General features: G+C 40.1%; 1 protein-coding gene across 1 annotated transcript; it reads left to right on the top strand.

The window, feature by feature from the left end:
- The first annotated feature begins 420 nt into the window (after nt 1-420).
- Nucleotides 421-17,179, top strand: VCPIP1 (valosin containing protein interacting protein 1). Its single transcript, XM_075494763.1, has 3 exons — nt 421-3,314; nt 8,901-8,987; nt 12,061-17,179. Exons 1-3 carry the CDS (start codon nt 608-610, stop codon nt 12,930-12,932), a joined length of 3,666 nt encoding a protein of 1,221 aa, XP_075350878.1. The 5' UTR covers nt 421-607; the 3' UTR covers nt 12,933-17,179.
- Nucleotides 17,180-17,382: the final 203 nt, after the last annotated feature.

The following is a 17,382-nucleotide window of genomic DNA, read 5'->3' as shown; positions in this document are numbered from 1 at the left end:
AAACACAGCAGCCTGCCCTTCCCCCACACCCTGAAACAGGAAGCGCAACAAGCGCCTGCAAAGCGCCCTAAGTGTGTCCCTCTCGGCTCCCCTCCTCCGCGGCCCAGCCGGGGGAAGACTACACTTCCCAGAAACCCCGCGGGGCGGTGCAGCCGGCCCGGCTCGCCCCGCCCCCGCCCTCCCTCTGCCGCCTGGCATCACGGTCCCTGTAGTCTTCGCGCACTCCCCGCTCCCTTCCCCACGCCGGGCCTTCGCGGCGGCAAAGACTACCGTTCCCGAGTGCCCCTGCGGCGCCGCGCCTGCGCCGTTGGCGTGGAAGTGCGAGAGGCCGTTGCGTTGCGGGCAACGGCTAAGGCAGCGAAGAGGCAGTAAGCGGCGGCGCCGGCGGCTTCCGCGTTTGCCGGGGGGGGCAGGCGGGGGTGGGGGCGAGAAGCAGCGGCGGCAGCGGGAGGGCGCTCGGTGGATGGGCGGTTGGCGGACGGCACCGGTGGCGGCATCTGTCAGGCGCCGGAATCTGTCAGGCGCCGGACGCTAGCCGGGGCGCAGGGGATGAGCCTGTGAGGGCGGCGGAGCGCGGGTGGGGGTGAAGCCCGGCCAGAGCAGAGCGATGTCTCAGCCTCAGCAGCAGCAACAGCCGCCGCCGCCGCCACCGCCGTCTCCTCAGCAGCAGCCGCAGCCGCCGCCTCCGGCCGCCTCCAAGAAGCGGGACCGGCGCATCTTCTCGGGCACCTGCCCCGACCCCAAATGCCAGGCGCGGCTCTTCTTCCCGGCCCACGGGCCGCAGAGCAGCGGCAGCATCGAGTGCACGGACTGCGGGCAGCGCCACGAGCAGCGGCAGCTCCTGGCCGTGGAGGAGGTGACGGACCCCGACCTGGTGCTGCACAACCTGCTGCGAAACGCGCTGCTGGGTGTTAGCGGCGCCGGCCCGCCCCGCAGGAACACCGAGCTCGTCAAAGTCATGGGCCTCTCCAACTACCACTGCAAGCTCCTGGCCCCCATCCTGGCCCGCTACGGTATGGATAAGCAAACTGGCAAAGCCAAGCTCCTCACAGAGATGAACCAGGGAGACATCTTTGACTGCTCCCTCTTGGGTGACCGCGCCTTCCTCATTGAGCCGGAGCACGTTGAAACCATCGGTTATGGAAAGGACCGCTCTGGCAGCCTCATCTACCTGCACGACACCCTGGAAGACATCAAGAAGGCCAACAACAGTCAGGAGTGCCTCATTCCTGTCCATGTGGATGGAGATGGCCACTGCCTTGTCCACGCAGTCTCGCGGGCACTTGTGGGCAGGGAACTGTTCTGGCATGCTCTGCGAGAGAATCTAAAGAAGCATTTTGAGGAGAATCTGAGTCACTACAAGGCGCTTTTCCATGATTTTATTGATGCAGCAGAGTGGGAGGACATTATCAACGAATGTGACCCTTTGTTTGTTCCTCCAGAAGGTGTGCCAATGGGCCTTAGGAATATTCACATCTTTGGTCTGGCCAACGTGCTTCACCGGCCTATCATCCTGTTAGACTCCTTGAGCGGAATGCGAAGCTCCGGAGATTATTCAGCGACGTTCCTCCCTGGTCTGGTACCTCTAGAAAAATGCATGGGAAAAGATGGCATGTTGAACAAGCCGATCTGCATTGCATGGAGTAGCTCAGGACGTAACCATTATATTCCTCTAGTTGGAATAAAAGGTGCTGCTTTACCTAAACTGCCTAGGAAGCTACTTCCTAAAGCCTGGGGAGTTCCTCAAGACCTCATCAAAAAGTACATCAAGTTAGAGGAGGATGGTGGTTGTGTTATTGGAGGAGACAGAAGTCTGCAAGATAAGTACTTGATGAGGCTCGTTGCTGCAATGGAGGAGGTTTTCATGAGTAAACACGGTATCCATCCCAGTCTTGTAGCTGATGTACATCAGTATTTCTACAGAAGGACTGGTGTAATAGGAGTCCAGCCTGAAGAAGTCACTGCAGCTGCCAAAAAAGCAGTGATGGACAACCGCCTTCACAGGTGCCTCATCTGCGGGGCCCTTTCAGAGCACCATGTTCCTCCGGAGTGGCTGGCTCCTGGGGGGAAACTCTATAACCTGGCAAAAAGTACCCATGGCCAACTAAGGCCTGACAAAAATTACAGTTTTCCCCTGAACAGTTTGGTGTGTTCTTACAACCCCACAAAGGATGTGCTGGTACCAGACTATAGCCTGAGTAGTTTGACTGCTTGTAACTGGTGTCATGGTAACTCAGTGCGCCGTGTCAGAGAAGATGGATCTGTTTCATATTTGGATGGAGACAGAACTAATACTAGGTCTACAGGTGGCAAATGTGGCTGTGGATTCAAGCACTACTGGGAAGGTAAAGAATATGATAATCTCCCTGAAGCTTTTCCTATTACTCTAGAGTGGGGTGGAAGAGTGGTGAGAGAGACAGTCTACTGGTTCCAGTATGAAAGTGACACATCTCTGAACAGCAATGTATATGACGTCGCCATGAAACTTGTGACCAAGCACTTCCCTGGTGAATTTGGTAGTGAGATTCTTGTTCAGAAAGTTGTCAACACAATATTGCATCAAACTGCCAAAAAGAACCCTGATGATTATACCCCTGTAAATATCGATGGTGCTCATGCCCAAAGAGCTGATGATGTACAGCAAGGACAAGAGTTAGAGTCACAACTTCCAACCAAAATTATTTTGACTGGACAGAAGACAAAAACTTTGCATAAGGAGGAGTTGAATATGAGCAAGGCTGAAAGAACTATTCAGCAGAACATTGCAGACCAGGCTTCTGTAATGCAAAAACGGAAAAGTGAAAAATTGAAACAAGAGCATAAGGGGCAACCTAGGACTGCTTCTCCTGGGGCTGTTCGTGAGGGGCCATCATCTGCACCTGCTACACCAACAAAAACCCCGTATTCTCCAACATCTACAAAAGAAAAGAAAATTCGAATAACCACAAATGATGGGAGGCAGTCAATGCTTACCCTGAAGTGCACTACCACCTTCTTGGAACTACAGGAAAGCATAGCGAGAGAATTTAATATTCCTCCCTATTTGCAATGTATTCGCTATGGCTTTCCTCCTAAAGAGCTTCTGCCTCCCAAAGAAGGCATGGAAAATGAGCCTGTTCCTTTGCAGCATGGTGACAGGATTGCGATAGAAATCCTGAAAGGTAAGGAGGAAGGCAGGCAGTCTGCTTCAGCACACTCGGCCCATGCTGTGAAGCATGAAGATGTAGCTGTGACTAGTAAAATCTCATCGAAGGAACTGCAAGAGCAAGTCGATAAGGAGATGTATTCTCTCTGTCTTCTAGCAACACTAATGGGTAAGGCTGACTTCAATATACTTAAAAATTGTATTTTTAAGTAGAAGATAACATTTTACAACTGTAGTTACATACATCTCTTTGGTTTTTTGTTTTTTCTTTTTTCTTTTCTCTAACCACAGAGAAGGTTAGTTCCTTTATGCCTCTATTAGAAGAACATTTAACGTGCTGTCAGTGATTTGTTGAGTGTTGTGACTTTTAGAAATGTGTATATGAGATACTTGTTCTTTCTTTGCTATAAAGTCCTCTTTTTAAAATTGCTGTTTAGAAGTTGTTGCATTTTCTCTTCTATCTGTCTCTCTATTTGTTTTTCCTGTCTCTCATTAGGCACACATCTGATATGTATGTGTGTGAGCCACATGCTCTTTTTTTCCTACATCTCCCTCAGGTTTCAGAAAATAAATTCAGAGCAGAGGTGCGAAGGGGACGCTGAATGTCTGCTCATTAGAACTTCGAGGACCAAATTGTCACCTTTGTAGTAGGATAAAGTCCTGGCATTTCTCTCCACAGGGCATTGTGTTGGTTTAAGCAAATCAACACAACATTGTATCCTTAGCTAATCTGCTAATTTTTAAGTGAAGGGCTGGTCTTTTTAAAAAGCTGTGAAAAGTATTCTTCCAGAATGTAAGCAGAGGAGAAACTGAAAGAAGCTAAACACAGCTTTGAATCCCAAAGGTGGACATAGGTTTGCAAAGCTATGCTTATAAATCATCAGTCTTGTAAATCTGACTCACTGTTAATAATTCAAGACGAAAGGACTTTTCCCAGGTGCCTGTGGCTTTTATTTTCATATTTGGACTCAGGAGACTTGGACCTTCACTTGTGTACTTTCTTCATCAGGTTTCACAGTTCTTGCTGCTTACTGGCAGGAAGTAGAACAGTAATTATCATACATTTAGCTCTATGAACCAGTTGAATAGTAATGTTTACAGGTTTTTTTGTGGGAGCCTTCTCTTTTGCTGGAGGGATTTGGTGTGGCTAAAGCATGTGATGTTTTAGAAACGAAACTATTACATAATCACAGAGTGGTATGTCGGAAGTTCATCATGCAGAACTTTGATTCTTTTCCAAGGCTGATTGTTGACTCCCATGTCTCTTGCAAGATAGCGTGCTGAATCACTAGCCACCTCGTCACACTGACATTTACACTGCAGTTCCAAAGTGCAGGAAAAGGTTAGGTTTAAAAGCTGTCTTAATGTTGAGATGAAGCTTAAAAGAGTGCTTTCCTGTTTTCAGGAAATACTCCTGAAAATGTAGTTATTGGCTTACAAAAAACTCTGAGGTGCTTTAAAAGTATCTCAGTGACTTCAGCATTAGGGTGTTTCTTTCTTTTTTTTTTTTTTTTTTTACAAGTATTTATCTATAAACTGTGAGCTGATCTTGTATTCAAGAATCCATTTTTGTCTTTGGCTCTCATTGCTGTTAGACTCTGCTTTTGAAGCACAGGTTAGAAGATAATTTATCTCACCCTTCTCTGACTGCATCCATTTTGCATTACTAATAGAAGTCAAAGTGTCAGCAAATGATAAACCAACCAGTTATAACAACTTATGCAGCTACTGAATAAGATGCTATTTTTATATAATCACTTTTCTCATCAGGGCTTCATTTTCCTTCAAAGATACTTGTGGAAAAACTCTAGACAGTTGACTACTTACAATTGTGATTTTTTCAATGGGGAAGCAAACTGCAAGAAACTTCTTAAGTCCTTGCACTTTCTTAAGGGTATTGGCGTGGCAGTTCCTCAAGGTGGTATATTCAGCCTTTCTGGGACAAGAAGCCTCAGTGTTTCTGAGTTACGTTTCTGTACTGCTAAAAACCAGCGATGCAAAGTTCTGAGAGTCAGCTTATCCTGCATGCTCTTGCTGTAACTTTGTTCTGCTAAAAGCATTCATCTAATACAGTCAGATTAGACTGTGTAGAGGGGAGATGCTATTGAAATAGCAAAGCATGTCTGGCCCAGAGAGCTTTTTTTTTCCCCCCCAATGCTCATAGTGAAAGTGTGTCTTCAAACATCTATAACTATTCATTCTGGATGCTTAAAAGCTTTTCTTTCATACAGGGTCTCTTGTAGGCTGACTTGATGCTTCTTTCATATTTCAGTTACTAGAATTTTTCTTTTCTGGTCTCAGCTAGTTAACTTATTAAAATTTTAGACCATGTTATTTCATTTTTATGTGTAAAACTTAAAAATAAGCCTTGGGAAATTAGATTCTGTAACTTCTGGACTACTTAGCTTTACAAAAAATCACGTATAAAATGTTTTCTCCCTGACTTTTGTTTAGCTCAAAATATAGAATTCTATAAGGAAATGACTAAAGGACTTTTAATTTTACATTAATATAGTTAAAACATTATTTTTTTAAAACTGATTTTATATACACCCATGCAGAAGCACTCTGGATACATGCAAGCCACGTATGAATCTGTTTTGATGGGTTTGTTTTGCATTGATGAATTTGTCAGTGCACAAGAAATCAAAATAGCCAGGTTTAAATTAAATGTATTAATTGATACCAGGATTTGCTTGGATTTAAACAGCTTGTTTTTAAGCTAACTGTAGTTCCCTGTGACCTATGTTTATCAACTGAGTTTTTGATTTGTTTTGTGCTTCTGTGTGTCTTCTCTGCTGTACAAAGTGATGATCTTGGGCTTCCGCTGGGGTAGGTTAGTCTGTACCTGCTCTTTTTCAGCAGTGTATGAGGCATGCTTGTGGGTAGGATAGTCTTAATTTATTGCCATACCTTAATGTTGTGGGGCTGCGGGAATGTGGGAATGTGTACTGGAGTGGGAATAGTGCGAAGAATGTCATCTCTTTGATAAACGTCGTGTCTTGAGGGAGTTTTTAATCTAACTAAATGATCACCCAAATTAACTTGTGACCTATAAACATCTTACTCCCATGGTAAACATAACCAAAACAAACAGTAAAACCCAACTAGCAACAAAAATGTGCAAACCTCAAACGTAGTTTAGTTGAATCACACACAGTAGTTCCTCTGATCTGGGAAAGTCCAGTTGTAATTGTGGGGTTTTTTGGTGTTCCAATCTGAGATCTCTTTATCAAAACAGCATTGTTAATTTGTATTTCTTGCAGTGGCTGATGCTTTTGTTTTGTAAGCCCTGCTCTCCCTACTTTTCTGCATGTAGTCCTTGTTAGTGTTGCATAAAAGGCTATCTAAACAACGATGCTTCTCTGGTGCAAGGCTTGAAAAATCATGCCTGGAGTGAACAGGGAATCTTTCCTTGGAGAATGCCACTAATGTGTAAAACTGGGCTTCTTCTAAAAGCCTGGTCATTGTCTTGTGGAAGGGAATCCTTCAAATAAGAATGGCTTGCTAGATGCAGCAGTATGGGAGTCCTTAGTATGGAGTCAGCCACTGTGTGGCTGCTGGCTGGGGCCTCCCCAGGCTTCAGTAGACAACTGTATTCCATTACTTATCAGTGTTGTGGTGATTTTGATTCCTGTGGGCAGTATTTAAACCATCAGGAAGACTTCAGCTTGCTGCTGCTTGGGGGAAAATGAAGAGCCACAGCAGTGATGCTCTGGAGCCATTGTGTATAGGGATGTGTATTTCAAAATGTAAATGAGAATAGGGATGCGGGGTAGCTGTGAACGCCCTTTGAAACAGCAAAAATGTGAGAGAGAGTGTTATCAGCAGTAATTGTCCTCCCTCCATACAGCTGGTTGAAGAAGAGGGAAAGCAGTGGCAATAGGGGGGAGGAAAAGAGAATGCTCCTTTTAATTTTTTTTTAATTATTTTTTTTTAGTGGGTCAGTGAGAGCTGGAGAGGAGCTTCAAATTTATTAGCAAGTGAGTAGAGAGGAGTTATCAGGATAAAGTCAAAAGACAAGACCTCCTTCTTCAGGATGGAAAATAAGAAAGATGAGTAGTTCGTTTTACTTGGATGTTCTTGCTAGGAGGTGAAGGCCAAGTCTGTGAGCTTGATGTGCAAATGAATACAATGAACCAGAGTGCATATGGTTCAAGGGAATGCATTTAAAATGAGTCAGATATGTACGTCTCCTGTCTTAAAAATGTCTAAAGACAAAACACAATGAAGATGCACTGTACCTTTTTATAGTGAATGGGGACTTGAATAACACCTGAAGTGGAGAGGTGAGCGATGGAATCCTTCTGCTGGGGGGACAGACGAGCAGGGGAGCGTACAGAGTCCGTGTCGGGGAAGGGAAACAGAAAAGTCGGAGGGTGGCTTGAAGGGTGTCAAAGCATAATGTAGCACATAATGCCACGGTCACGAGGGTGAAACATTTTCTCACCTGAGGTGGGTGGGATAGGAGAGTAGCCACAGTTACCTTGTGGGATACGTAGTAAAGAAATGCAAGGAGGGATTTAGATGTGCCCTATATTCAGTATGTGGAAGCTATTAAAAATAACTTTTTACTTTTATTTTGCTCTTAACAGCAAGCGAAGAAATATTGGTGGGTAGTATTTTACAGCCTCACACATTCCAGCTATCTCTATTCCAAGTAGTAAGTGCATCCAGTTAACTTTAGTTGATGATTTACAGTCTCCAATTTTAATAGAAAATTGAGATACATCGTTATTGAGATTTTGATGCCTAAAGAAGGGTGAAATTTCTGTTTAAAGTATCTCAGTATGTTCCTTGAATGTTTGATATAAAGTGGGAAAAGCAATTTTTTTCTGAAAATATATATGCATAGTAGTTGTTTCTGCATCAGGAGAATGGAATTTATCAGTACTTTTTGTTTGCACTACTTTGACAGCTACCTCACACATCACTTCTCTGAAGCAGGTAAGTGGTTAGCAAAATGAGGAAAAGGGTATAGGTAAAAATGCAGATTTTTAAAAAATTAACTGATTTAGCAGGTGCTGTTAGGTCACTGATATTCTGTCATTGTAACCCAATTTTTCTGTTCTTTATATTCCTTTTCTTACATAGTCTAGTTTTTTTTCTTTTTTCCCTCTCAGTGGCATTTAAAGTTGTCATATTTCAATGCCATTTTTGGCATCTTTGAAAAATGTCAGTTACACAGAACTGCTGGGGCCTCACGGTTGGTATTTTGTTTCTCTCAAGAAAGGCAAGGTACAGACAGAGCTTCTATGCAGCTGCCTGTGTGGACGTTTGTATCTCAGCTACAGTATAAAGTGTGCTGTATGGCAGCTGTGAAATTGAGATCTGATTTTAGACAAGGTGTAGGGATATAGAATTGATGTTTTAATGTGCAAGGGTATGTGCTTGAATTTTGGAAGTGTGTTAGTCATTTCCTAGTTTTATGTTGAAAGCATGGTAGGAGGGGAATGGAGACTCATGCGTAGGGCCTGGCAAAGAACCAGGAGCTGCAGCTTGCATCAAATCATATTTGGGAACCTTTGTACTAGAACATGTAGGATATTTGACTGCAGATGATGGTATGTTTTCCTGAAAGTTTCTCAATGTCCTGGGCTCCTGTTCTGTAAATTTTCAATAAGAATTCAAATTCTTAATTGCATAGAAGAGAGTGAGGATTCAGCTTTTAATTCAAGGAGTTACATTTTCAGCCATTGTCTATAATGTTAAAATATGACTGTTTAATTCTAACGATTGTGTTTGATTTTTACAGGAGAAGATGTTTGGTCTTATGCAAAGGGGCTTCCTCAATTGTTTCAGCAGGGTGGAGTATTCTACAGCATAATGAAGAAAACCACAGGTATTTTTTGGTTTTGTTTTTATCCCTTCCTTCCTCTGTTTTCAGGTCTCTCAAATTGTAAATAGGTATTGAGTCACTTGTAAGCATAAATATATTTTTATTTTATTACTATGGTACATTTTCATTTTCATAATATTGTAGAACTCCTTATGCTTCCTCAGAGAGCCTAAGACTGGGGAATCTGACTAAGACTAGTTCATTCAACTTAAATCTCTTCCTTTCTGAAATTTTGTCTACAACCATACATCTCCATTTAAACTTCCTGAACTGTACAAACAACTTCAATAAGTCAATTGATTGGTGTTGGTTCCCCCCCCCCCCGAAAGATCAAACAAAGAGAAGATCATAGGACCCATTCCTGTTATACTTTAAAACACTTACTGGATAAGCAGTTCATTTTTCTAGTGTGCTTCTTAGTAGATATTTTATACAGGGGTACTGCATGTTTTAAATTTAAATGGTTGGTTAAATCTGTCTTTCATATTCCTAAGATTGTTGTTCAAAAGCAAAGCTATCCATCCCCTTCTTGCATTGATAAATGTCACATCTTGGACTATGTGCAGAATAACCAAGCAAGTAGTTAGAGTATATTTGATTTTTAGACAGCTTTACAAATACTGCCTACAAAGAATAACATCTGTTTCTTTAGAGAAGAAAGTACTAGTCAGTTATTTTCTCTCATTTAAAGTTTATTTTCTTATGGAAGTCTTTGCATTCATAGTTTAGCTCTGGTGGTTTCTTCTATAATAATGATTCCTTTGCTGCTTTCTTACTGTTTGATTTCTTCTTAGGCAGTTTTATCAACCTTAACTTAATCTTGATTATTTCTGGAAACAGGTATTTTACCATGTAATTTCTGTTCTGTTTGCAGTAATTAAAATGCGTGGTATACTCAATGCCCGCTACCTCTCACTGAATTATTAGCCTGGGTAATAGAATTAGCATGCAAGTGTCTTATAGCAGATCTGTTTCCTTTTAGTTTTCTTTCTTTTACTATGCTTGTACAGTAAAGACTGGTGTATTGTTTGTGGCAAGTGAATTAGCTTAAACAGTGCCTGATGGAAAGGACATTTTGGACTGATTAATGACTAGCCAGAGTTGAGAACCTGAAATGAATCCAAGGGATTTTAACCCAGCTGGTCATTAACTCACAGAAAACGCCTGACTTAAAAGTCATTTTTGCCAACTGACAATGTAAGAACTAAGGCTGTGGGAAATGCTCTTCTATATTTGAACATTATTGCATTTCTGTGTGTGCAGGTACACTACCTTGGTACGTAGAATTACTATTTCAGCATTAACATACTTGTATGATTTTAACGTTTTATGAACTACTAAATTTCCAGATTAAACAATTACAGTGTGCAACAATCTAACTATTTTTCACTTAAAGAAGCTCCTTACCTATTTGTAATGTTTTAGTTGATGTAATAATGCAACTATTATACTGGACATTTGGAACAAAGCTTTCTGTCATGTGTAGGTACTACACATGAAATAGGTACTAATCAATTGAAATTTGATTTAGTAGATCTTTTTTAAGATCTTATTTTGAGATTTCAGGATTGCAATTTCAGAGGTAGTTTTGGTCTATCATAGGAGCTGTTACAGCTCTCTCTTTTGCAAATGAAGGTTGCGCTGGTAAATTATGTAGTTACAATACATTCTTCAGGCTACATTAGAGGGATAGGTGTTTGGGGTTAAATTTTGTTCCGTGCGTGTTTTGGCTGTTTGCTTATTGGTTCCCATGGATATGTAAAGAAAGAAGCTATGTGTTTGAAGTTCTTGGAATAAAATCTCGGGTATAGATGCTCTGCAACTGTAAAAGTGTGTGAATCAGAAGCTGTGGAGGATGAGTGAGATTGGTCAGTTGATTCATCAGCATAAAAACAGTTTAATAACATTTCAAATTATTTGAGTGACCTTTTTCATTGATGCCCAGAATACTTGTTTTAACTCCATTGTATTTGATAACGCAGAAATAGGATTTGCTTGTTGTGTCTCTTCCCTTCTGCATAATTTCAAGTGTTTTTCTTCAAGAATTGTAAGAGAATATGAAGAAAAATCCAATTAATTTACCTATTCCTGGTACTTTTTAAATAGTGGTTTTTTTTATTGTAGCTCTCTTGCATAGCTGATAGAACTGAAGAGAGTTGTTGCAGCCAAGTTTTCATCTGCAGAGAGCTTTTAACTCACAGAAAGCCATCGTCACTAAAGTGATACCTCACTGCTTTTACCACAACCTATATGGGGCAGAGTTGAAAGAGTTATTTTGTATTTTAGGATGATAAACTGGAAAACCAAATGTTGCCCATTTTTGACACAGAGCAGCTTCAGAACTTAAATTTGTCTAGTGAACTCTCAATTTTAGCAGATCAGTCAAATTGTAAGTGGGACAATGAATATTATCCCTCATGTTTGTTTTGTAAAGGTTAATAGTTATAATCTCCAGGACTACTAAACATCGTAAACTTGAAACACTTCAGTTTATCTAGCAACACTTCCACTTTGAGAAGGCGGCAAATAGCAAATTTGAAATTCCTCAGACTTAGCAGCAGTTGTACACCCTGAAATCCTACTACAATTCTAACTAGTATGGAAGTGGTCTTAAATAGTACTTCTCCAGATAGGCAGTGATTTGAAATGTGCTCCTTGACAGTTTTCTGGGGGGTTTTTTTGATTGTTTGTTTGGTTTTGGGTGGTTTTGGGGCAGGGGGTGGTGGTGGTAGTGATGGGATTTGGCTTGCTTTTTGTTACTGCAAGCATATACTATTTCTTCAACTTCTGTTGTATTAGAACTGTAAGTCCCAGCAAGGTGGTTATTTTACCTAGTAATACTACAGTCCTGTCTCTTCATTAGAATCATCATAGAAGGCAGCAGCATCTTAGGGGTATACTGTGATTGCTATCATATGGCATACAAGCCTAAATTGTTTTTCTCCCACAGTAGTAAGTCTCAGTGTGTTTGTTTTTACATACTTGATGCAGTAAGTTTAAATACAATAATTACTGTGTATTCAGAGCATGCCTTAAAATATGTTAGCACTTCAAATAACTTTTTCTGTCTTTATAGGTTTGGCTGATGGCAAGCACTGTACTTTTCCACATCTGCCTGGTAAAAACTTTGTGTACAATGCAGCAGAAGACAGATTAGAGCTGTGTGTGGATGCTGCTGGGCACTTTCCTATTGGTCCTGATGTTGAAGAGTTGGTTAAAGAGGCCTTAAGTCAAGTGCGAGCAGAAGCTACTTCAAGAAGCAGGGAAGCAAGTCCTTCTCATGGAATGCTGAAGCTGGGTAGTGGTGGAGTAGTGAAAAAGAAATCTGAACAGCTACATAACATAACTGCATTTCAAGGAAAGGGCCATTCCCTAGGAACTGCATCTAGTAGTCAACAACATGATCAAAGAGCCAGGGAAACACCACTTTTAAGAAAGCATAGCACAGAAACGGACTTCAGTCCTTCTGCTAAAATTGAGCCTTCTGTATTCACAGCTGCTTCTGGTAACAGTGAGCTTATCCGAATTGCTCCGGGAGTTGTGACAATGAGAGACAGCAGGCAGCTTGACCCCACTTTGATTGAGGCACAGAGAAAAAAGTTGCAGGAAATGGTCTCTTCTATTCAGGCTTCAATGGATAGACATTTGCGGGATCAGAATACAGAGCAGTCAGCATCAGTTGATCTATCTCAAAGAAAAGTAGAGGCAGTGAGTTCAACTGCTAAAACTGGGAGCTTTCAGGCTGGCTTACCCGAATCGTTTTCTGCACCAGGTGGTACTGAACACTTGAATACTGAATCAGCTGATGGTAACATGGTGAATTCTGTGGGAACAACATTCCCTGCAAGGTCTAAAGCACAAAAGGGAAATTCTGTTGAGGAGCTTGAGGAGATGGATAGCCAAGATGCAGGAATCACTAATGCAACTGAGCCAATGGATCACTCTTGATAGGTTAAAATCTAATAAGGGTAGAAGAAATTACTGTTCAAATGTAATGTTTATTGGCTGGGCCACACAAAGTGATTAGTTATTAAATCTTGTATGTATGTCAAAGATTATATCATCTTATTCAGTGCATGATAAGCAAGTGTGTGATTGGCAATAGCTTTCAATATTACCATACTGCTGCCCAGGCTGGCTCTGTTACCTGTAAATTAGTTATTAGGAAATGCACTGAGATGAATATCTGCTGTAAATGTGGGTTCTTGAAAATTCTTTGTAATTTTTAATTCCTTAAAAGTCTTAAAATTTAAGCCCATGCAAGGTTCTTACCATGCTAGTTTAAGGTTACTGGAAAGGCTAGAACAGGCAAAACTAGAAACATGACAAAGTTAATCCTGTCCCAGGTACTTAAATCCACTCAAAAATACACTATAAACATGAATTACACATACATTTCAAAAAACAACTGAAACTAAACTTATGCTAAATTTGATAATGCAGCATATACAGTACTTTAATTACATTGTGCTGGCACTTCCTCCAATTTAAAAACTTTTTCATTCATACAGCTGTATACGCTTGTCAGAAATCTTGGAATAAGTGTAACTAATAAACTCTCTAATTTCTGCATATTGTCAGTTTAAGCAAGTTAGAAAAAAGGCTACTTAGTGTATGATGAAGATAAAGTGAATGTGGTGTGGTTATGCATGGCTGTCTGAGCCAACACAACCATTTTGGTGCTCTGTTAGTAAGTGATAGCATGTTTTTATTTTCTCCCAAATACCGAGCTGGTCAGATGTTGTACAACTTTTAATACAACTACAGGAGAGAAGGAGTTGGCGATTGCCAGAAACAACAAATGTTCAATGGCAAATCCATTTCTTTTAAAAGACTTTGATTACTAGCATTGGTTAGTAATGGCAAAAATTAAATAACGGCTGTCCTCTTCAGAGCAAATTAACAATTTATTGGAAGGAAATGACTCTCTAACATACCTTATCCTAAAGTGTTCAGTGATAATTGAGCTTTTGGAAGCTCACTGTTTACTCCATGGAAACAAGGAATACATGCTGTTTCAGTGTCTATAAAGACTGCCCACCTCTATTAGCCTCACTTCAGTTTGTGATGCAGATTTCCCTGCATCAGTGGTAATATAGCTGGTATCCACTTAAGTAGCGTGTTCATCAGACTTGCAGTGCTAGTTCTTGAGAAGCAGCCATTGTGCTTGCTCCCTAAGGATGGAATGTGTATCTGATACTGCACTTTTGCTTCCTATCTTCATAGTCATATTTAAGTGCACTATTGTTGCTTCCTCTAATGGTAAAATTACATTGAATGGATGAAAGATGTTAATACAGCTTCAAAGGAATTAAGAGCATTTAAATATTGAAGTCTGTGTTTGTGCACATGTGGGTTTTTACCAGTTCACAAATGTTGTTTGTATTGTATATGTTTGTATTCAGAAAAGTCTCCTCACTTTTTACATTTCTAATCACTTAAACAGTTCTAAGCATTAGTATGATAAAATGTCCCATGAGGAAGGATTTATTTTTGTATGTAAAAATTAACTGAAGCAAGTCACTTAAAGAATAGCCCCCATTTTGTCAAAGTAAATTAAAATGCCTCTGTTGGTTAACTTCTTATGTAGAGGGAATAAATATTTTATGATTTAGTACACTACTTATAGGTAAAAAATAAGAATCACCTCTTCACAAATAAATGAAAAATTTTAAGATCTCAAATTGCTAACCTGTAAGTTAGCAATTTGGAAGCTTGGAATGTATGAAGTAATTTGGCTCACCAGAACTGACCTTGCTGATGCACTGATTAACTGGCAGGGCTTATTCAATGAGAAACAGGATGCACATGCAGCAGCTGGAAGCTTGCCATGACTTCTGAAAACATTGTCTCCCACGAATCAGTCTAGCTGTCTGAAGGCTACTTCTGTATAGAAAATGTTGAGTAGAGGCTTGTGCTTTGTCACAGTGTGAGGTTTAGAAACATATAGCAGTGGCATGTTCCTGGGAAGGAGTTTAAGTCAGGAGAGGCTGAGGGGCAGGAATCTCCTGGATCTCTTCCATTTTAGACAAGTTAACTATCACTTAGACATTTTTAACCTTTTCTTTAGAAAAAGTCTTCCTTGGCTGAAAAAAATATGGGCAGTGTATATGAGAGAATTTTAAGTTTGAAATAAATTGAAATATTTATTGCACATCATCCTTATTTCAAGAGAAGTTGCTTACTTCTTTCATGCCTTTCTGGTACGACCACAGAAGTTTGTGTGCCTTTTACTGTGTCAAGAGGAAGGCTTGGTTTAATTTTGGCACACTTCCCATTTCATCAGTAATTTGACATTTTCCTCCTTATCTAAATTGAAAAAGACACAGATAATAGCTCTGTTTGACTCACCCTTAGTGTCATCTCGGGTCCACTCAAGTCATGTAGATCAGAACTCTCCAGTTCCTAAAACAAAATGGTCTCAAAAAGGAATGGTAAAATGGTGTCAAAATCACAAGATCCACTGATGTGAATTCCTCTGGTGTAAAGCAGGATTGTGCATATTTCTTTGCAGTGTTCTTATTTCAGGTAGCTTTCTCATGCATTTAAATATCAGTGGTTTTGAGAAAGACGGCTTTTGATACTCTCAGGTGAAGCTAAACATCTACATGCCGGTGAGATGTGTAACTGTACAGGAGAAGTGAAATAAAGAACACTGAAGTGTAAGTTTGAACAGATGTTTCATTTGATTGCTAGCAGTGGGTGCAAATGTAAGTTGAGGCAAATCTGTGTGCCTGTCGTAGGAGCACCCGTGTGCTTATTGGATTTCCCTGTTAGAGTCAGGAAAATGGTGGTGGGGTACAAGGGCAGGGAAGACATTGACTCATTGTGGATGTGAAGCCCTTTCAATAGGACTTCTCAAATGGCATAAAGAGTGTCCCTTTCTCAACAACCCCCAACTTCTTACTACTGAATTGCCTCTGGACTTAGGCTGTGGTTCTAAATTATTTGAGTAACTGCCTTGATTACTTTCTTGTCTAAGGGCCAACCACCTTCTACACAGTGTCTCATGGCAAAGACGACTTAAATTATTTGAAAATCATAAATTTTACTATGGCTTAGTATGTATAACCTAAATGGGAGATGATTACTGAAAATACAGGCCCAGTACAAAAAAAAAAAAAAAAAGGGAGAATTAACTAGATTGCTGATGAGCATATGGGAAACCTCAGGAGAACAGATCAGTTTTCCAGGCAAATGCAAGATTTTTACTACTTCAAATGGCTGGCTGCTTAGTAAGGTTGACTTCTTGATACTGCTGTTTGTAATTGTTTGCATTTCAGTGAGGGAAAATAAATAGCTTTTCAAATGAAATCACATAAATATATTCGGGATACAACAGGCATACTTTAAAGACCAAAATGCTTCATTTACAGTCTTTCAAAAAGTAGAATCTATTGTCACTGTCACAAGGTTAGCAGAGTTGCTTGCTACTTTTTCAATGCGCTGAAAATGCCAGCTAATAAAATTCATAGTATGCTTACAATTGGGAGAGCGATGCTCAATCTGAAATGTATGAAAAATGAATGATTTAAGAAGATGCCACTGTTATCTCTTCATTTGTTTGGCTCCCATTTTCAAATAGCAGAATCTACATGCTTTTGTGAAATAATAATAATATGAAGTTGATAATTCTGTTAAAAAAAAAAAAAAAAAAACCACAACAGTAAGTGGTTTCTTTGTTTTGCTTGTGGATATCAGTTTAGCTTCTTAAAATTGAAGAAGTTGCTTAAGATCTTTAGAATGCAGGATTCCCTCTGAGCCCTTATGCCTGCGGTTGAGCAATAAAAGGTTGAAACAAGAGTGGTATTTTCAGAGTTATTTTACGTTTAATGAGGATTATTGCCAAGAAGTGAAAGAGTGCACTTTTAGGAGGGAATGCTATTTAAAATGTATAAATAAGAATTAAAATAGTGTATATATTTAGAAAACAAATCTTTTTAAACAGTAAGTGCTTTACATGTTGAATTAAAAATAAATTAGCATAGAAACTATACCATCTTCACAGTACTGGCTGTTATCCAGCACAGTTTGGTTTGTTCTATTTGTGATTGCTGTACTAATTATATTTGATTTTTTTAATCTGTAATGTAACAATAGTGTATTATAACAGTATATAGTGTACTATACTACACTTCACTGTACAGTATTTGGAATTTTCTTTGATTGCTATATTAAAACTATAAGTTAAAACATCTGCTTTGGTTTTATAAGGTGCAACTTTTATCTAGCTTTCACACATTAGCCTGTTTAACACTGATTTGGCTACAAAATGAATGAGTTGTAATTACATTATCTTCTGCATTATACTTGCATACATGAATCCTAGTACAGAAGTTGAAAAACTGGTACGAATATTAGAAAAGTAAACTCTGATGTCATCCATTTTGCTTTAGTT

This window comes from Mycteria americana, chromosome 2 (assembly GCF_035582795.1).
Source record: "Mycteria americana isolate JAX WOST 10 ecotype Jacksonville Zoo and Gardens chromosome 2, USCA_MyAme_1.0, whole genome shotgun sequence".
Lineage (NCBI taxonomy): Eukaryota > Metazoa > Chordata > Aves > Ciconiiformes > Ciconiidae > Mycteria > Mycteria americana.
This window is presented reverse-complemented; position numbering and strand designations above follow the sequence as displayed.